Below are 26587 nucleotides of genomic sequence, written 5' to 3'. Positions count from 1 at the left end.
CTATAGTGATTGACTCTGCAATATTTAAGTTTGAAGTATTAGCCTAACAACAATTTACGCACATCAGAGATACGTTACGTTTGTTTACGGTAGACAGTCAACATTCAGCTACAAAAAACATTATTACATCACAAGTACGCTCACCAGTAAGTTGAACTTTGAGATAGCAAGCTGCAAATATGGAATTCAGCCTACACGCAAATAAGTATTACCATAGCAGTTATCAAACTTAAGTTCTGTAGAAATACATAACAGAGAAGCAGCTAACAAAGCATAAACATCAATCAATCAACTTTCAGTCACAAACTACAGTAACTAACAAGTTCGGCTAGCTGGCAAACTAGCAGCAAAAACGAAAACGTCTCGAAAGTTCCATAGACAATCTCGTGGTGAGTGTTGCCATTTGCAAACAGCGATAACATAACAATGAAGGGAAACGACGCTAGGTGGCGAATACACAAATCAACGGGAGTAATGCGGTAAAACGAAAGGCAGGCCTATCAAGGACCTGTTGAAAATCTAACACTCCCGGGCCAAAGAAGGGCCAAACTGGGTCATTCTTTTCATGAATAAAAGTTTTTCAACAGTCCATTGTCATGTAACAGTTCAGTCCTTTGTCTCTTCCTCATCGCTCTGATCTTCCAGCAAAATCTCAACGGTGTCTATTGGTGTCTCATCTTCATCTGGATCATCTTCTTCCCTTTGGACAATTACACAAAGTTTGGATATTGGTCTCTTCAGAGATCCGGTTGCAGTCTTCACTTCTACGGAACGAACAACGCCGTGACGATCAGGAAATGTTTCAATTACTCTGCCTAGTGGCCATCGTTGTCTGGGAGCAGAGTCATCAATCAAAAGGACGATGTCTCCTCTTCGGACATTCTCCTTTTTGTGAAGCCATTTTGCTCTTGACATCACAGATCGTGGGTATTCCTTAACCCACTGCTTCCAAAAGGTGTCTGCCAGAAACTGCACATGGCGGTATCGATCACTTGGTCGGTAGCCATCTCTGTCGCAGCTTAACATTGGCGGTAAATTCGATGAAGAATTCAACTTCAACAAGTGGTTAGGTGTCAGGGGTAAGTCGCCATCAACTTCCAGTTTCACATCGGTGAGTGGTCTTGAATTGACGATGTCTTCCACTTCAAGAAGTAACGTGTGCAATGTGTCATCATCGAGTGGTTGTTTTGGTAAGATGTTCATAAGAATTTGACGTACTGTGCGAATCATTCTCTCCCAGGCTCCGCCCATATGGCTGGCTGTTGGGGGGTTGAATGACCATTCTATTCCTTGTTGTCGAAGGCTCTGGTGGATCTGGTTCTGATTCCACTCATCGATGGCTTGCTTCAAGATTCTTTCACAACCCACAAAGTTGGTTCCATTGTCAGAGAAGATTTTCTTGATGGGGCCTCTGCGAGCTATGAAGCGCCGCAAGACATTTATGAATGCGCCAGTTGTCAGGTCTGGTGCCACCTCCAAGTGAATGGCTCTAGTTGTGAGACATGTAAAAAGGCAGTCGTATCTCTTAATGTCACTTCGTCTGTTTCGGACATTCAGCGGCCCAAAAAAGTCAACGCCAGTCTGTGAGAATGGTGGCTGTGACATTTGTAACCTTGCTTCTGGCAGTTCTGCCATGAGCTGTTGTCTAGGTTTTGCGGTCCTTCGCCGGCAAGGCAGGCATCTTGCAAGTACCCTTTTAACCGCAACTTTGGCATTAACTATCCAGTATTTTCGGTTAATATTGTTCAGTGTATGGCTTTCACCCATGTGCTTCGATTCGTTTGTATGACAATGTTCAATTATCAAGTCCGTTAAGTGGCGCTCTGGAGCTATGATAGCAGGATGTCGCGTTTCGAACGGTAAGTCGGATCTGTCGATTCTTCCGCCAACACGTAGAACATCTTTCATTAGGACAGGGCTGAGTTTTTCGAGTGGGATCCTCTTGGATTTGGGCATGTTTGGGTGTTCTCCTTTGGATAGAGATTTGATCCAGGCAGGAAAACTCTGACGCTGTTCGTATTTGATTAACTCAATTTCTGCCTCATCAAGTTCTGGCACACTGATTGGTCCTTTCAGTGTAATCTGGGTTTCTTTCTTCATGCGCATCAATAAGTACGATTTGAATCTCAGGAACCAAGCTACTGATAGTTTCAGTCGGCGCAGAGATGAGAAGTAGGAGATTAACCTGTTGGTTCCTTGGCATTCAGTCGTAGAAGCAGTAAAGGTTTCGCTTTTTCTCTTTGGTTTGTAAGCAGCAAAGATATCTTCAAATTGTGGTTTCTGAGCAGTTTGATTGGGCCATTCTTCTGGAGGTTTCCTCAGAAAATCTGGACCATTGAGCCACATCCCAGAATTCATCAAGGCTTTGGCCGTCATGCCCCTTGAAGCTTGGTCAGCAGGGTTCTGCTTCGTGTCACGGACAAGAAAATTTGAAATGTCAGATTCAGCACCGAAATTGCCTACACTTGTCTCTTTTGGTCGAGTACCTCTAAGCAACCAGCCTAAGGGTGTCCTGACTGCATCAGGTCCTTGCTTCGGGTTAGGTGCAAAGCGGCTTTCAATGCATCGGTGGGCGACAGCATGATCATTTCCGATCAACAGTGTAACTGTACCATGGCCCAATTGCTTCAAGTCAATGCCTTGGAGGTGCTTGTGCGTTTGCAGATACTCCGGAGAAGGCGCTGGAGTTGGCTTGGTAGGTATCTTGTCAACGACGATCACATCTGTCAGTTCTTGCACTTCGCCGCCAACTACTGGTAGAACTTTCAACGCTACAGTTGAAGAACTGAAGGAATATGGTCCACTCGAAGACAGTGTTTGCACCTGGAAGTCACCAGATGGCTCAGGTTTCAGTTCAAGCATCTCTACAAGTTTTTGTTCACAAAAGGTGCGGTTTGAACCAGAATCTAGGAGAGCATAAGTATGTATTACCTTTCCTTCTCCTGTCACACGTACGGGAACGATGTCCAAGTAAGTTGCCGAGTTGCTTGTTCTGGAATGGAAGGTTTCTACAACTTCATTTGTGTTCCTTGCTGATGGTCTTCTTCCGGAATCATCTGGCTGGCTATCATTTCTATTAGCAATGGGGTTAGGGTGTCGTCTCTGGACGTGTTCTCCAGTTGTGACCAGATACCGATGTAACAGAGAATGATGTGATGAGCTTCCGCATTCAGTGCATTTACCTCGGCTTCTGCAGTCGGCACGTATGTGATCTGGTCCAAGACAGTTTAAGCACAGTTTGTTCTTCCTTACAAATTGCTCCCGTTCAGTGACGGATTTGGCTTTGAACTCTTTGCAGTGTTGCAAATAATGTGTATTATCGCACAGGATACATTGTATGAGTCGCTTGTTGCCAATTTGGAGCTGTCCGGATCGTTCAGTAGGTTTTGTCACTACGTTAAACAGTGAAGCCTTTTGTTTCCCTTTGGTGTCAGGCTTGTTAAGTTTGTCGACATTTGATGAAAAGAGTTTCACGCCATAGATTGAATTGGCAATCCTAGATTCGTTCGTTATGAAGTCAGCAAAATGTTGGAATCCAGCCACTTTTCCAGTGTCATCATTGATTTTCAGAGCTTCAATTACCCACTTTTCTTTCAGAGACGCTGGCAGCTTATTTGCAAGGCAGGTGATAAACTGCACGGTATCCAAGTTCGAAGCTTCGGTGTTTGAGCTCAATGATGAACAACATCTTTTCAACAGGACGGACAACTTCTCCAATTGTTCGGGTTCGTGGTGAGAAATTCTGGTAACAGCTCTCAAGCGTTCCTCACAAGCATGCGCAATAACGTGTGGTTGGCCATACCTCCGTTTCAATTCTTCCCACGCTTCATCATAGCAGTTGTGACCTTCGCTGCTATCGGCAAGGTGCCTTATTTGTTCACAGACTGCATCACAGCAGTGCTGCATGAGGTAAGACATCTTCCTGTCGGGTGTCAACCAATCAGAAATATGGGACTTAAAACGGTGCCAGAAAGCCCAGAAATCGAGCGGGTCACCAAAGAATTTCTTAACATCTGGTTTAGGTAAAAGTCGTTCTGAAAGATCAGGTTGTCGGCTAGTATAATAACAAGGGTAATTTACCTTTTGGTCTAGCATTCTTGTAGACGTTGCAGTTGGTTCTTGTTTGTGCCGCTCATCACCGTGACGCAGAGGTTCCAGGTGTGTGTCTTTGTGAGTGAAGGTTTGCTGTGGCAATCGTACGGGTGTCATTGATCCAACATTGATAATAATCGAAGAAGAATCATCTTGCCAGAGTGCGGCTTCAGTTTCAGCAGCTTTAATTTGACGCAGGTCTTCAGCTTCGGCTCTCTCACGTTCAAAGCGAGCTTTATCCTGCTCCAACCGAGCTTTCTCTTGTTCCATGCGAACTAGTTCTTCTTCCTCTCGTCGCCTGGCATCATTCTGTTCTTTTGTCAAACGAGCTAGTTCCAATTTGGCATGTGCTTCACGTTGACGCAAACTATACATTGTACTCGATGACCGAATGCTTCCGGATTTGGAGCGATGGGAATGAGTACGCAAGGACGAGTGATGTGAGCGTAGTGGAGGAGTTTTAGTGTCTGTCCTCTCGCATTCCGAGAACCACTGTTTGACTCTATCAGCAAATTCTTCTTTACCTTGAATGTAATCTCGTTTAGTTGAAAGGCCTCCTGGAATTTGTTCATTCTCAGGGACATCGACACAAAGCGCCATTAAAGAGGCATAATTTTTGTCAATTTCTAACAGGATAGTCTGCACTTCTGTGAGGTTTTCACGTTTGCTCATCAGTTGTTCACCACGCTTGTAGCTGTCTCTCAAAGTAACAGCTGCTTGTTGAATAGCTTCGGCTTTGGAATCCATAACTGTGTATGCAAATCCGCTTCGTAACAGCATAAGCTAACTTCAGCAAATGAGAGATGTCACGTGACACTGATGGGAACTAGGTAAGTAAACGCAAATTTGATCGTCAGGTTGGTGAAGATCAGCAGTTCGGTTCGATTGACGAAATCAGCTTCAGTTCAAAGATGGTCAAGCTTTGATGCCAAATTTGAAAAACGATGTTGTGTGCGACGCGAACACAACAGGTGCGGTAGTTAATTGCGCCGGTGACGTCACGATTTTCCTAATCCACCCGGCAGGACTGAGCAACTGTTAAAGCACGCCAACTTGAAGAAATCACTCGGTTTCCAATGACTGCTTCGCAGCAATGAAGTTTATACGGTTTTTCTGTCAAGAAATAACACAACATAAGACACTAGTCACAATTCAGCAAGCATAACAGTCGAACTGATAAACGTACCAAATTTGTTGACAAACAGTTCTAAATCCACTGTACGGTACACAAGTTCCACAGGTTGGCCAATGACGCACTGAATAAATAAATTCGCGATGTTACCTTACACAATTGTTACGTAGGCTACCGTACCGTACAACCATAACGCTAGGTCAATAATCATTAAAAAACAAAGAAACGTGGCAATTCACCTGGCCTAGTTAAGATCGGTTTACGAGAATTAATTTCCATTAGGCTGACAAATTATTGGTCAATAATTCAGTAGTAAACATAAATCCACAATTCACGACACAAATCAATTGATCATACAATTCAGAATAATGAACGTACCGGTAGTATGACCGGATCAGTAATGCCAAATGATGCACTTGTACGCGAAGGATTCTATAGTGATTGACTCTGCAATATTTAAGTTTGAAGTATTAGCCTAACAACAATTTACGCACATCAGAGATACGTTACGTTTGTTTACGGTAGACAGTCAACATTCAGCTACAAAAAACATTATTACATCACAAGTACGCTCACCAGTAAGTTGAACTTTGAGATAGCAAGCTGCAAATATGGAATTCAGCCTACACGCAAATAAGTATTACCATAGCAGTTATCAAACTTAAGTTCTGTAGAAATACATAACAGAGAAGCAGCTAACAAAGCATAAACATCAATCAATCAACTTTCAGTCACAAACTACAGTAACTAACAAGTTCGGCTAGCTGGCAAACTAGCAGCAAAAACGAAAACGTCTCGAAAGTTCCATAGACAATCTCGTGGTGAGTGTTGCCATTTGCAAACAGCGATAACATAACAATGAAGGGAAACGACGCTAGGTGGCGAATACACAAATCAACGGGAGTAATGCGGTAAAACGAAAGGCAGGCCTATCAAGGACCTGTTGAAAATCTAACACATTACTTGTAGGTTTTAACTGCCCTTTATCAGAACTGACGATGCACTGAATAAGTGCGAAATATATTTTCTGTAACATCTACTGACAACTGATTCCTGTTACCTTAGCAATTGAGGTTTTAGCTTTCAAAGCTACAGTGCATCGTAACCCGCACAACAACGTGTCGTTGGTCCAACGTTAGACCATCGGAAACGTCCCGTGGGCCCTCCGTTGGCGCGTAACAAATTTGGCCAGCGGGCCACCTTGGGCGAATCGTCAGTCACAAAAATCGGTTGGTTAAACGTCGATCCCTAGGTGGCACACTGTTGGCCAACCCTTTCCCGACCATTTGCCACCTGCGACCAACCTGCGACCAAACGCTTTCGTTGGTTCGACGTGGGATCCACGACGCAATTTACAACTGTCCTCACTGTGGCGAAAAAAGGCTTGGCTAATCGTAGACCCAACGTTGATGCACTGTTGGCCAACCCTTTCCCGACCATTTGCCACCTGCGACCAACCTGACGACCAAACGCTTTCGTCGGTTCGACGTGGAATCCACGACGCAATTTACAACTATCCTCACTGTGGCGAAAAAAGGCTTGGCTAATCGTAGACCCAACGTTGATGCACTGTTGGCCAACCCTTTCCCGACCATTTGCCACCTACGATCAAACGCTTTCGTCGGTTCGACGTGGAATCCATGACGCAATTTACAACTATCCTCACTGTGGCAAAAAAAATGCTTGGCTAATCGTAGACCCAACTTTGGTGCACTGTTGGCCAACCTGACGACCAAACGCTTTCGTTGGTTCGACGTGGGATCCACGACGCAATTTAGCCTACAACTATCCTCACTGTGGAAAAAAAGAGTTGTTTAATCGTAGAACCAACGTTAGTGCACTGTTGGCCAACCTACGACCAAACGCTTTCGTTGGGTCGACGTGGAAGACGCAATTTACTATCATCCCCTCTGGCGAAAACGATTTGGTTACTCGTGGGCCTAGCATTGGCCATCATTTGCTAATCTACGACCAAACGCTCACGTTTTGCTCTGACAAGGGTTAGACATTACGACCTCACCAAACCGAAAACGTTTCTTAACTTTGACCACATGGTGGCGTGTTGTTAACTCACTTTTTTCGAGTTAATCTGTGCTGAAAATGATGACCACGAAGACGTGGGATCGAGGCCTCAATTCGCAGTAAACCTTATCACTTACCATACTAGCATTCCACTCGGTACAACATTGCTAGAAAAGGCACTCATACAAGCAAAGAGTAGGACAGATGGCAGTTAAGTTTGTTTTTATTTCTAACCATCACAGCAAAAACAAAGAACATGCTAAATATAACAGCGGTCTAGAAAAGGGCATGAGGCAAATTAAATCAAATTTCCTGTCTTCCTCTTCTCAAACTTCTCAGTCCTCATCTCTTGCGTATTTCAGCCAGTCTGAAATAGCGGCATGGATATTTGAATTTGTTGCTGTGGACAAGTTATGGGTTCTTCGTACTCCATCTAAAAATAATAATGTCATTGGGATAAATTGCCAATAGCTGGTCCAAACCAATATGTCTAGTGGAAAAGGTTGGTTGCTGAAGCCACGTAACTAACTCTAACAAGCAACTTTTTCCCATAAAGCAATGAACTAATCACACTGAAAAAGTTCTGAAAGTATCTCCCATGGATAAACTCAGAATTACATTGATTACAACAGTCTGGAAAAGAAAATGAGAATTATCCTGCTACAAATAAACTTTGAAATCATTTCTTCAAAGATTTTGCGAATTACTTCTATTACAAATACAAAATTATGATTTTTCGTCACTGTAATAAACACCTTTTTCATGCAACCTTGCATTAAATTAACTACAGAAGCTTTGTCTGTAGGCCTAGTTATTATTCATTAAAAGCTGAGAGTTTGTTGAAAAAGAAACATAAGGTAAAGGGGTAAATGCTTAAGCTGACCATGCTTGTGCTTGTAGTGAAAAAGGATTATCGAAATCTGATGTAGCCTCATCATCATCCGTCATCACCATCATCCATCATCATCAGCCTATTCCTCACAAATAGAGCAAGTTTTCATCGACCTGAATATTCAAAACAATTTACTTTAAAATGTGAAAATAACCTTAATGACCTAACAAAAACTTGACCCAATAATTTAGTGTTTTTTTAGATTTTATGTTAAAACTAATTGCTTTTAATCAATTAGATCGTACCAAAATTGCGATACAAGACAGTAGTCTGAGCCACAAAACTGGCGACATAAAAATAAACAAATTATTGAGGGTGAGCTTTTTTTATCAATGTAGGAGGAGGAGACATTTTGCTTACCAGTGTCCATTTAAAACAAACTGACTTAAAATAAGTAATGGTATTGAATTGACTTTTCATTGATCTATTAAACAAGCATCTGGAACCTTTTCGTTACTTTCAGAATCCTTACAAAAAACGCACCGCGCAAGCTTGCTACAAAAAGTTGACTTCATCGAAAAAACAGGAGATAAGCTATTTAGTATTATCGAAACTAACACAAAAATCAATGCACTGCACAGTACACACCCAGGTGTGTCCTAAAATCTAAATTTATGAATAATTATGTATCGGTATTGCATTATAATTAATTATAGTAGGCTACTACATTGAACTAATTGAACCATCTCATGCTTTATCAAAAATGCTAACAACAATAAAAACAGCGATATGCAGTACCTAGTATACACTCACCAATGCTTTTCCAGGCGACTAATGATAGTATTCGAGGCTGGAGCTTGTAGGCTTAAAATCTTTCGCAATTTCATTGGTTGGACTTTGCTGACATACCAAAGCACCGCAATATTATCTTTGTAATTCGTACAAGCCCTCAAGCCGTTACAACTCACTGTGAATAAATTTGAAAGCAGGGCAGCATGGGAAAAAAATGAAAAAAGAAGAGGATGACCTAATTAACACCAATGCATGACCTAATTAACAAAGAGCTGTTTATTGCCAGCCAGCAAAGCATGCTTTTGTATCAACATCTGTGAACGTTGAATCAATGAAAATCAATTTCTGCTCTGTTGTCCGGGTGAATCTAGTAGTTAAACTTAATTCAATTCAATCAAACTTTGGATTTAATTAAACCACAATTCTATTTGGGTTAAATCACTGGCGAACAAAATCAGGCATTTTTCATTGATTCAACATCTTCAAACATTGGATGAATGTGAAAAAATTGGACTTTGCTTTTCAATAGAAACTTTTAGGTCGAAACGAAATACTTCGAAAATTCGAAGCAAACGAGATGAGAACAACAAGTTTTGTGGCTAAAGGAAGTAATTTATATTGAACACTCGAAAGTCTGAATGGTTGAGAAATAGTTTTGCCCACCACAAACATTCATATGATCATTTGTAGGCTACTTTATGGGGGATATTTGCGGTTACTGTAAAAACATGATGAAATCATTTTTTTGGTCCAAATTAAATTATTTTATTTTGATGTAGTTAATTCTAGTCAAACGTTAAATACGGAAGATGTAGGCTAACGAAAATCCTTATCCTCAAACAAGACAAAATTTTTGCATTTTGAGTTTTCTTGGTTGTATTTTCAACAAAATATTATTTTTATATGAATTTTTGGCGACGGCTTATATTTCATTTTCAAAAATTTCCGATATCCAACCGATTTACTGACTTATAAACTATTGAAAAGCTGTAGGCTAAAAACGTTTATCAAAAGATGAATTTCTTTAATCAAATTTATGCAGCATTTGGTCATGCAACATTTTAATATAGGCTATTTGTATGAGTGATTGTAACACTTTGTTTCGTGAGACTTGTGTTTTCTCTAATTGAAAACTATTTGATTCAATTGCGTAGGCTAAGCATTTTGAATTCTATAGACTTTGAGTCTGATTGCAAATAAATAAATAAAATAAAATTAAGATTTTTTGGCAAAAGGTTTGCTCACAACCGAATGCCCACGGCGACGAACGCGCTGTGGGGCCACCATTGGCTCAACGTCACTTCAACAAAATATTTTTTATATAGCGTTTTTGTAAGAATAAACCTTTGTTCACTTTAATTTCGTCAAATTGTAACATATACTGGCCAATGCTTCGAATTATTTTGTTGTGAATACGAAAAATGATATTTGTTGTAGAAAGGTTGGTTCACAACCGAATGCCCACGGCGACGAACGCGCTGTGGGGCCACCATTGGCTCAACGTCGCTTCAAGAAACTATTTTTTACATAGCGTTTTTGTTAGAATAAATCTTTGTTCACTTTAATTTCGTCAAATTGTAGCATATACCGGCCAATGCTTCGAAATATTTCGTTGTGAATACGAAAAATGATATTTGTTGTAGAAAGGTTGATTCACAACCGAATGCCCACGGCGACGAACGCGCTGTGGGGCCCACCATTGGCTCAACGTCGCGTCAACAAACTATTTTTTACATAGCGTTTTTGTTAGAATAAACCTTTGTTCACTTTAATTTCGTCAAATTGTAACATATACTGGCCAATACTTCGAATTATTTTGTTGTGAATACGAAAAATGATATTTGTTGTAGAAAGGTTGGTTCACAACCGAATGCCCACGGCGACGAACGCGCTGTGGGGCCACCATTGGCTCAACGTCGCGTCAACAAACTATTTTTTACATAGCGTTTTTGTTAGAATAAACCTTTGTTCACTTTAATTTCGTCAAATTGTAGCATATACTGGCTAATGCTTCGAATTATTTTGTTGTGAATACGAAAAATGATATTTGTTGTAGAAAGGTTGATTCACAACCGAATGCCCACGGCGACGAACGCGCTGTGGGGCCCACCATTGGCTCAACGTCGCTTCAACAAAATATTTTTTATATAGCGTTTTTGTTAGAATAAACCTTTGTTCACTTTAATTTCGTCAAGTTGTAACATATACTGGCCAATGCTTCGAATTATTTTGTTGTGAATACGAAAAATGATATTTGTTGTAGAAAGGTTGATTCACAACCGAATGCCCACGGCGACGAACGCGCTGTGGGGTCCACCATTGGCACAACGTCGCGTCAACAACTATATTAGTCATATTAAATTTTTGTTGAAATGAACTTTAAAAATTCTTCATTTCACAGAATTATAATACATACTTGCCATATCTCTTAATTCGTTTGCCAGAAACACCAAAATTGAGATTTATTCTCAAAAGGTTGGCTGACAACCGAATGCCCACGGTGACGTACGTGACGTTGGTTCTTCGTTAGTTCAACGTTGTGTTAACAACTTATTTATGATATTGACGTTTGTTGAAATAAAAATTTATAAAAGCTTCAATTCACAGAATTGTAATGGGTACTTTTCATTATGTAAGATTATTTCACTCGGAATATCAAAATAAACAATCGGTGGCTGGAGGTTGGTTTTCAACTGAATGCCCACGACGACAAATGCGACGTTGGCCCACCATTGTCTTAGCATTGTGTCCACAACCAAGTTTTACACAATAGGCTATATATTTGGTAAAAAAAATGTTTTATGTGGTTTATATCACCAAATTATAACATGTTGTACCCTTTTTTACTGATTCTTTGTCCAGTTAAAGAAATAATGTTAGTTGGCAAATGGTTGTTTTGCGGCGAAAAGCCGACCGCGACGTTCGCGACCGTTGGCCAACGATCAGCCGACATTGTTTGCTGTGCGGGAAGTGATATGTTATGGAAACCAACTTGTCAGTTTCTTCGGAAACTTAATTATTCTCTGCTTGCTTCATGGAATTTTGTGTTCTGGCCTACGTTATCATCAATATGTTTTGTGTTTTTTTGTGCGTATGCTGTTGTTGAAGCGCGGGAACGTTTCAATTATTTTATTTTTTCTCTTGTAAGCTTATTTTAAATGAAAAAATCGTAATTTCCGTAGGGTGGCAATTGACTAGTAGACCGTATGGTCGTCTCGTTGTCTCCCTGTCGGTATGGGAACTTGTGTAACTTTTGTACTGTGTATATTGCATATTTCAAACATGTACCTATTGTTCCAGACAATTGTTCACCTAATCAAACGTCATATAAAAACCGTTCAGATCTACTGAATCTTACGTCATGGAAATTCCTAAAACATGTGCCAAAATTGCACCATCGTTCGTAAGACTTGTGTCAAACCGATTTAAACCTGTTTAAACCTGTTTCTGTTGAAACCTGTTTAAACATGAAATATTGCGTCACACTACTGCTGACGTGCCTTTGAGTTATCACAAATTTTTCTGATTCATTCTCGAAGTTGTTTGTTGGAAGTCGGTCGCACATTTAACTGGTTTATTTGGTGCTTGCTAGCTGGACAAATTCTCCGTCTTTTATCCAAGTAATCTGTTCTGTAGTGACAGTTTTAGAGGCGTACGGTGTTGCGTCCCATTTGCGATAGCTGCGGGCTAATTTTACAGAAATACACTTTTTGAATAGACGTTTCGAGGAGTGTTTCTTTTTCGGTCACTACATGCAGACAAACGGTTCCGGGAACTTTATCTTACAATTTTCCCACAAAGAGATTATGGTTTACCGTTGTGACCACCTATGTTCCTGTTACTGACAAATAAAACATTGATTGATTGATTGATTGATCCTTTTCAAATATTTTCTAAATTCATGGCGCGAGGATACCAAACACAAGTTTTGCGCTTTGGTGTCGAGATTCCTTCTTTTGAGGTGCGCGGTGAATAAAGAAGGTTGGTTTGTGCTTGATTTCTTCAAAATCGTGTGCTGTTTGATGATAATCTAAAATGCGATTGACCGAAATCGCTTGCACTAAAATAATTTTCTAACGTATTATTATGTTTTTCTTATTATTCAACACTGTTGTATGCGTGACTTTTGTTACGTTAGTTTTTTTGGGAGCCGGTATATTACAACTCCCCCCCCCCTTGGTAACTCATGACAAAGACAGGACTCAACCAAACATATAGGGTGGAACTACTTTACCTTTACTTTACTGTTCACACACTTCAATCCACATGTTTTGGTCAATTCCTCTTTGTCATGAGTTGCCAAGGGGGGGGGACTTGTATACCAGCGGGTGCAACCTAGTTCGTACCTTGAACCATTTGTACAGTCAGTTCGTACCCTGAAAAGATCAAGAGAAAAAATTAAAAAAGCCGAAGTCGCTGATCGCAGTTTAATAGCACAAAGCCGAAGTCGCGGATTGGAGTTTCCCCAAACAATTTGAAACAATCTCGACGGTTAGGGTTAGCGAGGGCAACACTAAAAGGCGGGAACGCGGAAATAAGCCGGGCATGATATAGCGTATTGTCCGCAGAAGTAGCGATTTAATGCCGATGTAGAAAACGCGGAAGTACGATCTTGGCGTCCATATTGTTTACCATAGCGATAACTTCATCATGAAAGAATGAAATGTTGCAACATGGAAAAAGGCGGAAATGCGATTTTTAACAACAACTCACCACCGAACCTACTTTTATGTTGAAATATCATTGAAAGATATTGTTTAGAACCAATTGTGAGGTCATTAAATACTTTGACTGTTTTAATTCCACAGTTATTGGAGTAAATTTCAAAATTTAATGGAATTTATTAAAATAGGAAAAAGGTGGAAATGCGATTTTTAGCCACAACTCAATACCGAACATTTTCTTATGTTGAAATATCATTGAAAGATATTATTTAGAAGCAATTGTGAGATCATTAAATACTATGACTGTTTTAATTCTAAAGTTATTTTGGCTTAATTCCGCATTTCCGCCTTTTAGTGTTGTCCGGTTAGCGGAAACTGCAATCAGCGAGAGTTAGGGTTAGAGCATAGATTACTCTATGGTTAGGGTAAGCAGAAACTGCGGAAAAATGTTTGCGGAAACTGTGATCAGCGAAGGTTAGAGCATAGATTACTCTATGGTTAGGGTAAAGGTTAGCGGAAACTGCGGAAAAATGTTTGCGAAAACTGCGATCAGCGAGGGTTAGGGTTAGAGCATAGATTACTCTATGGTTAGAATTAGTGTAAGGGTTAACGGAAACTGCGGAAAAATGTTTGCGGAAACTGCGATCAGTTAGGGTTAGAGCATAGATTACTCTACGGTTAAAGTTAGCGGAAACTGCGATCAGTGGACTTCTGTTTTAAGCTATTTTTTCTCGATCTTTACAGGGGGAAAATTTTAAAATGATTGCGGAAACTGCGATCAGCGACTTCGGCTTTTTTTAATTTTTTTTCTCGATCTTTTCAAGGTACGAACTGACAGTCCGAACTGTTCATGGTATGAACTAGGTTGCATCCTATACCAGCTCCGTTTATGACAAGCAATCCCAGTGTGAAGCAAGTTGAAGGCAAGCACAACAAAGTAACCATAGCGGGTTTAACACAATGTATTACAGAAAACAAAATAACATTGCGACCGTGCCACATATTAAACTGATTGTTCTGCTTTGGTATCATGCATGTTATAACGTTCATGTTTTGTCGCTTCTATCTTTTTCTAGACCTCTGCTATGTTTGGCACATACAATATTGTTTTTTTTTTTCGTTGTGGTGGTCATAATTAAAAACAAACTGAAACTGAGGGACAACGTTTTCAACACGTACGTGTGTCCTCATCAGGAATTAAATCTGCAATATACATAAAATGAGAAATTTCAAGATAAATTTGACTTTGCACTGTACTCTGGATTGAAAAGCACAAACTGAACAAATGATTACGAGTAAATTATACCGTGGGAAACAGATCACATGAGGTGTAAACTTATCTCATTATGTTATATATTTTGGTTTGTGTGTAATACATTATGTTAAACCCGCTAAGGTTACTTTTTTTTTGCTTGTCTATGGTTCATAAATACAAACTCTCTACCAAAGCTTTATCATTCTTTTGTATAGATTTGCAATGGCAAAACGAACCAAGAAAGTCGGGATTGTGGGAAAGTATGGAACACGATATGGAGCTTCACTAAGAAAACTTGTAAAAAGAATGGAAATATCCCAACACAAAAAATACACAGGTATATACACTTTTTTTTGTGTAAAGCGTTACTTTGTAAAAAGGCAAAAGCTGTAGCCTACAGTAGTTACTGCAAAAAGTAATTTGTGGGTGTTTCCAAAATCACAATGATTGTGTTTGTGTATGTGCAAATTTTATTGCCAAAACCAAGTATTACAGCAATTTTGCCACAACACTGAGCCTACTTCATAACTATTCCAGTGTTCTACATCTTGATTTAGCACAAACAATACAAAATATAACATTATTATATTGGGACTGGTTGGATGCAACCTAGTTCGTACCTTGAACAGTTTGTACCCTGAAAAGATTTGGAGAAAAAATTAAAAAAAGCCGAAGTTGCTGATTGCAGTTTCCGCAAACAAACTAAAACTCTTAGGATCGTTATCAGAAATTTTAAAATGTTTGCGGAAACTGCGAAAAAACGGCTCTATTTTTTTCTCTTAATCTTGTCAGTTTGTTTGTATGTGGAAACTCCATTCAGCGACTTCGGCTTTTTAAAAAAAAATTCTCTCGATTGTTTCCTAACCCTAACCCCTTTTACAATGTTTGCTGAAACTGCAATCAGCGACTTCGGCAAACTCTTAGGATCATTACCGGAAATTTTAAAATGTTTGCGGAAACTGCGATCAGCGACTTTGGCTTTGTTCTATTTTTTCTCTCGATTTTTTCTGTTTGTTTATTTGCGGAAACTGCAATTAGCGACTTCGGCTATTTTTTATTTTTTATTCCCAATCTTTTCCTAACCCTTTTAAAATGTTTGCTAAAACTGCGATCAGTAACTTCGGCAAACTCTTAGGGTCGAATGCAGAAAGGTAGCTCAAAACTAGTTTTAGGCAAGCCGGGCTTGGATAGTGGCTTGAGCCGAGTTTTGCGCTGCAGAAACTATTCTTACTTTAAACCTAGTTTAAAACTCGTTTCATTCCAGGTTTTGAGCCACCAATTTAAGTCGCCAAAAATGGCGACTTAACAGCGGCGAATTTTGACTTAAGCATTTTGCAAACTGGATTTCAAAGGATTCCGGTGAAGTTGTGTGTTCGTTACCTCTAAAATATGTTCGGTATTCATTTCGTGAATGCAACTTTCGAGAATACAACTTTGCAATCTAACGAGTTACTAACAGGGAATGGGATGGAAGACAGATTATGGATGGAAGATGGAAAATGTCAAGGATGGAAAGGAATGGAAGATCTTGATGATGGGATGGAAGACAATCTGCCGTCATTCCATCCCAATTCCATCATTAACTTTCTTACGCTTTATCAAGACATGCAAAATATTACGTTGCTTGCTGAAACAACTCGATTTTCGGTTCGTATTAAACCAACGGAACTGTTGCCTCACGCGTATTTGTCAAACCTACTGTCGTGAGGCAGAATTGACCAATCAGAAAGCTATGGTTTTTAGGTTTATTTGTGGCATATTCAACGTGGAGATCACAAAATGTGAAGATGGAATGGAAGATGGAAAAGATTTCAAAGATGGAATGGAAGAAAATCTCAGGATGGAAGATGGAAAAACGTCTTCCATTCCATCCCATACGCTGGTTCAGGGCCGGATTTAGCTGATGGAAGCCCCGGGGCACCTGCACCCTCTGCCCCCCTTAAATCAGGGCCTGTCCTGGTTACTAAACAAGATCGATGCTTGGGCAAACAATGGATCAACCACGCAGTATAATCAGTCCATCGTGCAGGGCAGTTTTTGAAGCTTGCTAAAATGTGCATTCTCCGTCTGTAGAACTGTAGGCCTTTCTGGAAATGCTGAAGCTTACTAGCAGCATCTCATACGACCAGGTTAAAGAGAAAATTCTGACCAGATTTATTTGAGTTACAGGTGGAATACAAAAAAGCAGATCCAGCAATTATACAGAGGCAGAAAAGAAGTTATTGCTTGAAACTGTGAATGATGCAACGTACAACTTCATTCAATCTATTTGTAGACTTCAATAATACTTCTAATTTTTGTTTTTATTAATACCCTTCCCTATTTAGCCCCTTGACAAACCTCCAGATATTTATGGTTCACTGCCATTTTTCAGTTACAAAGTTGTTAAAAAACAACTGCTACTTGTAGCCTACAAATTGTTGCTACTACATCAATGCATGCTTGTCTTGTTGTAACAGGCTACTAACTTGCTACCACCAACTGGAAACTGCATTTCAAATTCAATTGTGATGTAACAAAAGGTATTATATGATGTCATTAATAAAGCATCCCTAATTACACCAACAACTTTCTAAAATCTAAACTGACAATTACTTTATTTGTCGAGTAGGTTTCAAAAATCACCATGGCAAGTCGAGTGACGTCACACTTTGCGTCAAAAACGTGGCTTAAAACCAGTTTTATTATGAAGCGCAGCTCAAAGGGTGGCTTGGCCAAGCGACCTTGCAAATTAGTTTCTGCAGCGCGCTCAAGTTTTAAACCGAGCTTGACTAAAACTCCGCTTGCCTGAGAAGAGCTTGGCGTTAAGCTAGGTTTGTTTTGAGCTACCTTTCTGCATTCGACCCTTAGGATCATTACCGAAAATTTTTAACTGTTTGCAAAAAAACGGAAACTCTGATCAGCGACTTCGGCTTTGTTCTATTTTTTTCTCTCAATCTATTGAGTTTGTTTGTTTGCGGAAACTGCGTTTTTCTCGATCTTTTCAGAGGGAAAGTTTTAAAATGTTTGCGGAAACTGCAATCGGCAACTTCGTTTTTTTTTTAATTTTTTTCTTACAATCTTTTCAGGGTACGAACTGTTCAGGGTACGAACTAGGTTGCACCCGGACTGGTTGATATCTAAAAAAGTTGGGGTCCCACAAATCGCCCATCACCTACCATAAGCAGAAGTGGGCAGTAGTATGCTACTAATGCGCTCCTTTTTTGGTACGGTACTGACTACGACATCACATTTCAGAGCAGGGGTCACCAACTGGCGAGCCGCATGCGGCCCGCCATCCGTTTATGTGTGGCCCGCAAAAGGTATCAGCTCACAAGTATAATCAAAAATACTTTTCTTGAGGAGTTTACAGCATGAAGACAAGAAATATATTCTTGAAAGCATATTTTCGCTTTGCATACGATTCCACCGACCGACCAATCAAAATGTAGTTTTAGGTAGGGGTCGTTTAAAGTTATTCCAGTGCGATGTCCAGCCACACTGCCCCAGTGGTTGATTAAAACATCTGTTTTCAAAAATGTCTGTGAGCATAGGGTTGCTTATTTTAAGTTTGTAAATGTCCTGTAAACACCATGCGTTTCACATTTCATAGTTAGTTTTCAGCGTTATTCAGTGTGCGTTTCACCGTTATTGGGTTTCATGAGCAGTGTTCCTTTATGCAAGTTTTTGTTGTCAAAATAGGTCGGTGTGCCAACTCGATTTATAATAAATTGGAAAAATATTATATATAAATTTAAAGACTTTTTCTGGTATTACAAAAATATTTAGCTTGTACTACAAAATGTTGTTAATCAATAATTCTTGCCATGCTAATATGCACCGCAAGTGACATTTGTCTTATAATCAAGGAAATACTGTTTTAAAGACCAGGGTTCGACCTTAGCTTTTTTTCGCACTGGCCAACCGGACCAGTGGCTCACCATTTGCACTGGTCCGCACGAGAACGCACTGGTCCGTCCCGTTCACTGATAAAAACAAGATTGTCGTGGGAAGCACGAGGCCAACCCAGGGAAAACTACCTTAAAACGACAATAATGAATGGTAGCAATAACATGGAAATATACAATGGCAATAACAGTAACAACAGTTTATCTAGGCAAGACATTCAATCTACGTTGAGTCTTCAAACTACTTGGGGCTCTTCTTCAATTTCTGCATCCGATGATGAGTCATAATCGGAATCTGATGACGGGACAATCGCGGGGTCATAATCAGAATCCGATGTGTGTTTGTTTGGCCTTGTAAACACATAGCCACTAGCCAGTGTCGGGCCTTCTTGACCTCACACATGAATCGTTTGCCAGCCATAGATGTATGGCAGGTTTGGGGTCGAAACTAGGCTACCAGAGCTCACGTGTTGTGCGATTATCCTTTTTCTTACGATTTAACACCGTCACGTGATGTTGCGATTGCTTTCTTACGATTTAACACGTGATGTTGCGATTGCCTATTTTTTACGGTTTAACACACACGGATCACGTATTTTGCTGTTTGAAGAGAAGCGCAAACGAGAACCACGCATTCTAAACGATCAAACGACATAATGCTATAATATTTTCGTACTGGTCCGCGGGGAACTCGCACTAGACATTGGCCAGAGGACCAGTGGAAAGATCGAACCCTGTAGACTCTCACAAAAAAGGATGAAAAACCTACTCATTGCTTTTTTAGAGGGAACACTGTTCAGGAGTTACGGTAGAAACGTTTTTTTCTGTGATTTTCACAAGCGTTTGTTTCATGGAGCCTGGTTTGTTTCTCCCTTGGAGCCTATTTTTCGCTGATATGTTTGCAGGTCACTATTGTTGCCTGTATTGCGATGTGTCAAACATTTCCATGTTTACTGAAACTGTTAATGGCAAGATATCTTTTGTGAAGCGAAGTGACAACACCACTCTTGCTTGGCGATGATTCTGATAAAACCGCTCGCCTCGCCATAAGTGCGCAAAACAAGTGGCCTCGTTTATTAGGCATTGTTAAAGAAGTCAAAAGTGTTGTTAAAAGGAGCTTGGCATGGCAGTAGCGTTGTTCGATTAATTTTGTTTCTGCGGTATTCTAAGATAAATATGAACAACATTTAACGCTGGATACTGGGTACAAAATGCGTTCTTTTCTAGCATAAGAGTCAACCTACCTAAAATTTTATTAGTGCGGCCCGCCACAGCTCTCCTAAGTGCCAAAGTGGCCGCATGCAAAAAAGGTTGGTGACCCCTGTTTTAGTGTATTGGCTGCAGTGGCAACCTTACTTTTATCCCAAGGTAGTGGAGATGCGCTACATTTGTTCATACTATGTCATACTTTATTCTTTGTTTATATTCAGTCATACTTCCGTTAATTTTGGTTTAATATAGAAAAAATTAACTAATTTAAAAAAAAAAATTAAAGTAACGAATGCTCACCTCTACCCACACTCCCACAGTCATGTCAAATTAGCTTAAATACATAAATCACAGTGAATGAACCCCTTTGTTCACGCTATGTTAAATTGGGCCTACGTTAAAAAAACGGTGGTGTTTGCAGGTAATCACATGCTGCACAATAGCTTTGGTTATGTTGTCTAATTTGCCCCCACTTGGCCTTCAAATCTTCACAGACGTCTCGATATCTAAAATCATGCGGCATGTTTATTTTTCTCTTCAAAACTTAATGAGAGATGCTGCCAATTATCCAGCCACTGTTTGCTATTGCTTCTTTGCATATGTATTTTAACAGTTCTGCTGCTGGAAACGAGTTAGCTAGTGCAATTGTGATGTAATTTAACGTCACATGATGTCACAATGCCCCAAAAATCCTAATGTGTTGCCAGTCTGGGGGCCTGACAGGTTGCTTCAATTTTAAACCAAAAAAAACGATTTTTAACCCATTTCCCCGCCAAATTCTTAAAATTAAATAAAAGTCAAAACACCAATCAGTGTGAACAAAGCTTGAAATTCAGCAATGACTTTGAGGTCTAGAAATTCTTAGACTGGGATAATGATGCCAGGCTACTAGTATATTGATCAATGCACATAGGTCATGTAAAAGAGCTTACTTTTTATGCAGCAAGGTAATTGAAATATTCTATTATTTTTTAAGGTTTAGACTAATTTACCTATTCATTTAAAGTCACTAGACTAGACTGCTTACTGGTACTAGCTAGAAGTCCTGTAGGCTATCTAACCCTAGTCGCTAAAAAAATCCAAGCAAGCATTTTCTTATGAATATAGGCTATGACTATGCTATGATGTCAACAAAACTTTTGAATGTAATGTAAAGGCAAACCAAACGTGGTAGCCTATAGGTTTCATCGAAAGGAAATATGCTTGCAATCACCTAGTTGGTTAAGTTAAACTTCGGTAGCCTACCGTACAGTAGCCTAGCTACCGGCCAGCATAAATTGTCATTTTTACATCGTTTCATCGTCGCCAGACGTTGAAATCGTGTAAAAAAGGAACTTTTGCTGATCAGGTATAAGTTGCAACTGAGAAATATTTACAAAAGCCATTCGATTTGTTCAAAGAACCGAATTAGCCTAACAGTTCGTATTTACATTGATTCAATGTTTGAATACGTTGAATCACTCGGTCTATCGTTTTTTTTTTTTACATTGATTTCACGTCTGAACAGGTTGATTCGATGCAAAAAAAAAACTGTTTTGCTGACTGGCGCGCTTGTAAATGCAATGGTCATTTCGACGATCAATTGCAACACTGATTTGCTCCAAAATTTCAAAGTGCGTTTCAATAGTTTGGCAACCCATTTTTTCATTACCATGGCAACCAGAGAAAAAGGAGAACTCCTCTCACTTTTTCAAAACGCTGGCAGCTAAAGTGTTAAGCCATCTGAACCATGTTAAATTGATATGTGCCGTCTCCACATTGCATTACAATTGTATAATGTATATGAGGACTTTAATTTATAATTTGCCAATATATGTTTTTGCTACATTGCACATGCATTTCAAGACTGATACAATTGAGTGAACCATTCACTTTTTCACAAAATATCACAATAATACACAGGTACATTGCATAGTGAGGTCACCAAGTCAGCTTTCACCTCGTCAGCATATGACACAAAATGTTATCAATGAAAATTGTACTGAAAACACTAGAAATAAATAGAAACATTAAATAAGGTTACAATCAGTATGTGTTGTTGTATTCAGGTTTACACCCAATGCTTGAAGATTTAGATTAAGCAAACAAGAAGGCAAGGGTGCCAATTTTTGTGTTTGTATTCAGGCTTGATTATTAAATGTTCTGCCAAAGACACAGTGTATGCTATTGAGCTGTGTCGAATGTTGTAACTTTTGAGTGCCGTAACGGTACTCAGCTGTGGAATGGCCCATTGCGGAGAATCCGATTCGGAGAAATCCCAATTCAGAGACAGCCTTTTTCGAAAAAGTAAAAAGCGAATAAAATTTATTTTTAAACTATTAATTCATTCATTTCTCTATTGTAAGCTAATTCCTTTCAATATACATATGCCGCTGTAATTTTACAATTCTCTGAAAAAGGCTGATTCTGAATAGGGATTTCTCCGCATTGGATTCTCCCAATAGTAGCAGACCCCTCAGCTGTGCAGGAGTGCAGCTGAAATGTAGTAGTCAACACACATAAGCCAACCATGAGAAAATTGTATTCGAACATAATAACAAAATCATGACAACGCACAAAAAAATCAAATAAAACACAAATCAGATCTTAAAATAATTACAAATGTTGCAATTTTAATAATCTTGGTTCAACTATGGTCTCGATTGTGACTTGTTTTGCTTGCCAGGACCCAGTGGAAAAGATGATTTGAGACGAATGGCTGTTGGAATTTGGCATTGCAAGTCACTTGACATCAAGGTAAGAGGTGTCATGTGGTCCTGGTCACAATGGCTTATGTGGGACCACTGTATGATTTTCTATGCAATCTGGTTAGTTTGTTGCTTCTTGGTTAGAGTCTTCCACTCATTCTTTTGGTTTCTACTACGCTTTTTAGTAAACCTCCATGCTGAAGAGTGTGCCCTATCCATTGATTACGGTTGCCATGCTAAGGTTATATTCAGTTCTCCTAATGTCACCCTCCAATTATACTGGTAGGGGTTATATCCACTGGTTGAAGGTAATGTAAGATTGAACAGTTTTGTTGCTCATCTCCCTCAATCCCTCATATGACCTCACTCATGCAGTTCCAATGAGCATGTGAACTTGTCACGTGCCTGAGCATTTTTCTCAACTTATTGGTCTAGAGGCCAATGAATCATTTTTTTCATCATCCCATCGAGATGGATCGAACATCAGTGTTGGACACCGCAACACTGGTGTCTTGACTCTTTCCTGTTCTTCGGGAGCTATCAATCATCGATAGACTGGATGGTGCTCACTCCCGAAACGGATGAGGTCGTTCCAACCAGTCTTGTCCGCCATGATCACTTGTTTCTCGTTCGGCGGTCTGGTCTCAGTTGTACTTTGTAATTAAAACATTTTTATTTTGTGTCATTGTATTTTGCTTAATTACACTGATATTGGGACCTGACAGGCACAAGAAATAATGACGTCACCTCCTTCGCAATTGCTTGCAATCTGAAGAAGACGAGATATGACGTCAAGGTTCCCAGATGTTTTTATATTTCTAGCTCAATCGCCACTAAAAAGTTTCCCAATCATTTACAAGTTACAACAAGTCATCTACAAAATTTGAAAGTTCGCACAATAAAAGTCTAAAACAAAAGTTTAACTAGAGATGGTATTTCTTTTGTAAAGTTTGGTTTGAAATAATACGAAATCAACCTCCACAAAACCCACGTGTTCCAGCGACTCCGACACAAAACTACCCCAATTCCGCGCGGAACTGGCAGCCCCGTATGACGTGCTGCCTACAACTACTTGCTAGTTTGACCAAGAATTATTTGGGACTAGCAGCAACATCAGCCCTGTCAGAAATATTTTTTTGATTGCGAGTAACTTTCATACGGCAAGAAAATTTTGCTGGGGCCAGAAACTTTTCGCAGCCTAATGTTCATCAAGTGCAGTCAAACAGTTTTTGAGGAAGTGGAAATGTAAATGCGGATCAAGACTTTGTAATAAATTAATTACATGGTGAAAGTAATTTCATATTTTTGGCAGGTCGCAGTAATGTAGTTGAAATATTTAAGGTAATAATTAACAAGATTGATCCAACTCTGTCTGCGCAGTCCTTGTTTTTGTCTTGGGTAAAAGGCACATTCCTTCACTCCTTGTTGGGATCGCTTGTGAGTGATTGAGTCTGACTGGTTGTTCTGTTCGTGGGTAAGAGTATCCCAGCTTGGCCTTTCTACCCACACGTTAGTTTCCTGTCTTGAAACCCATATTGCGGCTAGTCTGTGGCTGGCATCACAATTAGCAGCTGGCGTTTGAAGTTCTGCTACAGCAGAGTCCTGTATTGTTGGCCACTTGAGCTGGGGATTTAGCGAATGATGATGTTTGCTGCGCGGTTGGTGTTGAAGTAACAATGCTCATATAATAACGTTTATGTTACAGATCGCTGGTGGAGCTTGGGTCCCTGAGACCACGACGGCCGCCACTGTCAAGTATGGCATCAAGAGGTTGCGGGACCAGAAGGAATCCTAAACTGTTAATAAATGCCTTGAAATATTTGTGAATGTTCATGAGTTTGCAAAATATCAGATTTTCAGTCAGTTTCTTCGAGATTGTTTAAATTCAGTTTTGCCTTGAAAGTTCAGATTCGGACGACAACCAACTTCACTTGTTTATGACGTTTTATTGAGAAAATTGATCTTTTATACCTATAATGCTGAATAGCTTTCACAAGAACTATTCCATGGTTAAACCAGAGCTTACGAAAAAGCATACAATTTTTCATCAGAAGTTACTCAAACTAATTTTTAAAAAAAGCGCGAAAAAAAAGGAGGTTTAAAAAACTCAATACGGTAGGCTATAGGCTATAAACAACATGTCTCCATAAAAGTAGAAAATTAAAACCAATTGTAGAAATTCAAAAGTTGCTGAATCCATAATTTTATCCTGAATTGCTCCTAAACCAATATTGAATCATTTTTGACATTAAAAACACACCACACGGAAAAATGTTGACCAGAAATGCCAAAATCGTAGAAATTAATTTATGTGAAATTCAAGGTTTTACATTTTGAGACGTTCCAAAAAAATACCGATCTAAATATTAAAGGATCACGTTTTATTTACCGGTATAACAAATTTAAGTTCATAAACATTGTTAACAACGCAAGTAGGCTACTAGCATTTCCATACTTTACTGTAAGCTTAGAATAAATCAAAGATATTCCGTCCATCGTCATTATCAGAGATGGGCAAGATCACCAGTATTGGTGATCTTGAAGATCAACATCACTTTTTGTGAACAATGATGTTACAAAAAATAATTACTATAAGCAACCTGGGTAAAAGTATATAGTTGGTATTGCTAACTTTTACTACTCGATCGCTGGCCTAAGAATTGTAATAAGTTAGTGACTGTTGCTATTAGGCCTATCAATTGTTGACGTAGAATCGCAACGTCACACCTAAGGCCGAGGTTAATTACACTAGTTCTGAAAAGTCGCAAAATTTGCAATTAGTTTTATACTTTTTATTTATAATAAATAAACTTTGAACTGCATCATTTTTTACCAATTTTTTGTCTGGTTTATGTGGGAGTTTTTGCTCGTGTTACCAAGTAGTTTTAAATTTCAACTGTATTATGTCAATGTTTATTGCACCATTTACCCATCTGGCAACCTTGATGCTGTTGTCTGCTATCAAAAAAGTTCAGAGGTTTGCGGTCAGACAAACCGCTCCATACTCAGACCCTAAACAAGTCTTGGTCTGGTTGATTTGCTGCAATAAACCACTTTACATGACCAAAGTCGGCGTCCTAGAGTCCAGATTTTTTAACACCGCCATTCTAGACTTTTAAAACATCTAAAATTGGGTCAAAGAAAGAAAACATTTCTTTAAAATTCACACATGGAACTTGTGAACAAAGTTAAATCAGTTTTTATTATACGTCAACATAAAGTACACTGAAGTTGACTTCTTTATTACGACCAACACAGAAAACTTTTTTAATTTTGAAATGGCAACACTGACCAAATTAGATGGAGACTTTAAATCAGGGGTTCTTAACCAGGGGTACGTGTACCCCTTGGGGGTACGAAGCACCAAACCAGGGGGTACGACACGCAGTGTGAAATTATACGCTATTTAGGCATATTTGTGAAGAATACGTAACAAGTCACTTTGTTATGTGTCTAGTTTTTTTGTAACGAACTTGGAGCTAAACACAACGTACTTCTTTGCCAGTATTACCACCAGTGGCGTATATTCAGGGTGTTCAAGGTGTGCACTGCACACCCAAGAAATCCAGAAAAAAAAAATTTCCATCGGTTGTCAATGTTCTTTACTTTCATGATATTCTAACATCTTGCTGCATGCTGATTGCTTTCTTTTCAATTGCAAAACTCGTCCCCTTCTGATTTTAATACTCCAACGTTTGAGGTCATTGCCTTTAATTTTTTTCGGTCATTACCTTTAAGCTGGGTGTGCACTGACAACTTGGCAAGTGCTATTTAAAATAAACAATTAAGAAAAATGACGTCACAAGACAGCGAAAACAGCAATGGTTTTAGGTCAGCCAGGCTGTGCACTGTGCAGTGTGCACTCGCTGATCTGCACACCTTGGCGCGTCATTGGGGGAACCCCATGCAATAGCAAGTTTTAGCTTGTTGGATTAGAGTTTGAGGTGATCAGCGTTGGAAGCAACTTTTGCTAGAACTGAAGCAACAGCAAGCTTTCAACGACGATGTAATTCAA

At 39.5% G+C, this 26587-nt stretch overlaps 2 protein-coding genes and 1 long non-coding RNA gene across 5 annotated transcripts; 1 reads left to right on the top strand and 2 right to left on the bottom strand.

Annotated features, from left to right (window-relative positions):
- Positions 1-606: 606 nt before the first annotated feature.
- On the bottom strand, positions 607-4839 carry LOC145774453 (uncharacterized). The gene has a single exon (XM_082585708.1). It carries the CDS (start codon positions 4837-4839, stop codon positions 607-609), a length of 4233 nt encoding a protein of 1410 aa, XP_082441834.1.
- Positions 4840-7457: 2618 nt separating this feature from the next.
- On the bottom strand, positions 7458-8974 carry LOC145774899 (uncharacterized). Its single transcript, XR_014290077.1, has 3 exons — positions 8892-8974; positions 8130-8251; positions 7458-7679 (listed from the first exon to the last, which is right to left on the bottom strand). It is a non-coding gene; the product is annotated as an uncharacterized LOC145774899 (long non-coding RNA).
- A 5381-nt stretch (positions 8975-14355) lies between these two features.
- On the top strand, positions 14356-24439 carry LOC145774625 (large ribosomal subunit protein eL43-like). 3 transcript variants are annotated; one of them, XM_082585910.1, is made up of 4 exons: positions 14356-14457; positions 15005-15126; positions 22551-22621; positions 24278-24439. In XM_082585910.1, the coding sequence occupies exons 2-4, from the start codon at positions 15012-15014 to the stop codon at positions 24365-24367; spliced, it is 276 nt and encodes a 91-aa protein (XP_082442036.1). In that variant the 5' UTR covers positions 14356-14457; positions 15005-15011; the 3' UTR covers positions 24368-24439. The 3 variants fall into 3 exon arrangements, with proteins under 3 accessions (XP_082442036.1, XP_082442035.1, XP_082442037.1); XM_082585909.1 differs by having other exon boundaries at positions 14365-14471; XM_082585911.1 differs by lacking the exon at positions 14356-14457 and having other exon boundaries at positions 14986-15126.
- Positions 24440-26587: the final 2148 nt, after the last annotated feature.

The sequence above is a fragment of the Aplidium turbinatum genome, chromosome 7 (genome assembly GCF_918807975.1).
Source record: "Aplidium turbinatum chromosome 7, kaAplTurb1.1, whole genome shotgun sequence".
Classification (NCBI taxonomy): Eukaryota; Metazoa; Chordata; class Ascidiacea; order Aplousobranchia; family Polyclinidae; genus Aplidium; species Aplidium turbinatum.
This window is presented reverse-complemented; position numbering and strand designations above follow the sequence as displayed.

What these genes read in the sequence shown, in the direction of transcription:
- LOC145774453 (XM_082585708.1), bottom strand. Translation starts at nt 4,839, where the DNA reads ATGGATTCCAAAGCCGAAGCTATTCAACAAGCAGCTGTTACTTTGAGA.
- LOC145774625 (XM_082585910.1), top strand. Translation starts at nt 15,012, where the DNA reads ATGGCAAAACGAACCAAGAAAGTCGGGATTGTGGGAAAGTATGGAACA. An exon ending in CCAACACAAAAAATACACAG is followed by an intron (nt 15,127 to 22,550) that starts GTATATACACTT and finishes TTTGCTTGCCAG; the next exon opens with GACCCAGTGGAAAAGATGAT. An exon ending in GCAAGTCACTTGACATCAAG is followed by an intron (nt 22,622 to 24,277) that starts GTAAGAGGTGTC and finishes TTTATGTTACAG; the next exon opens with ATCGCTGGTGGAGCTTGGGT.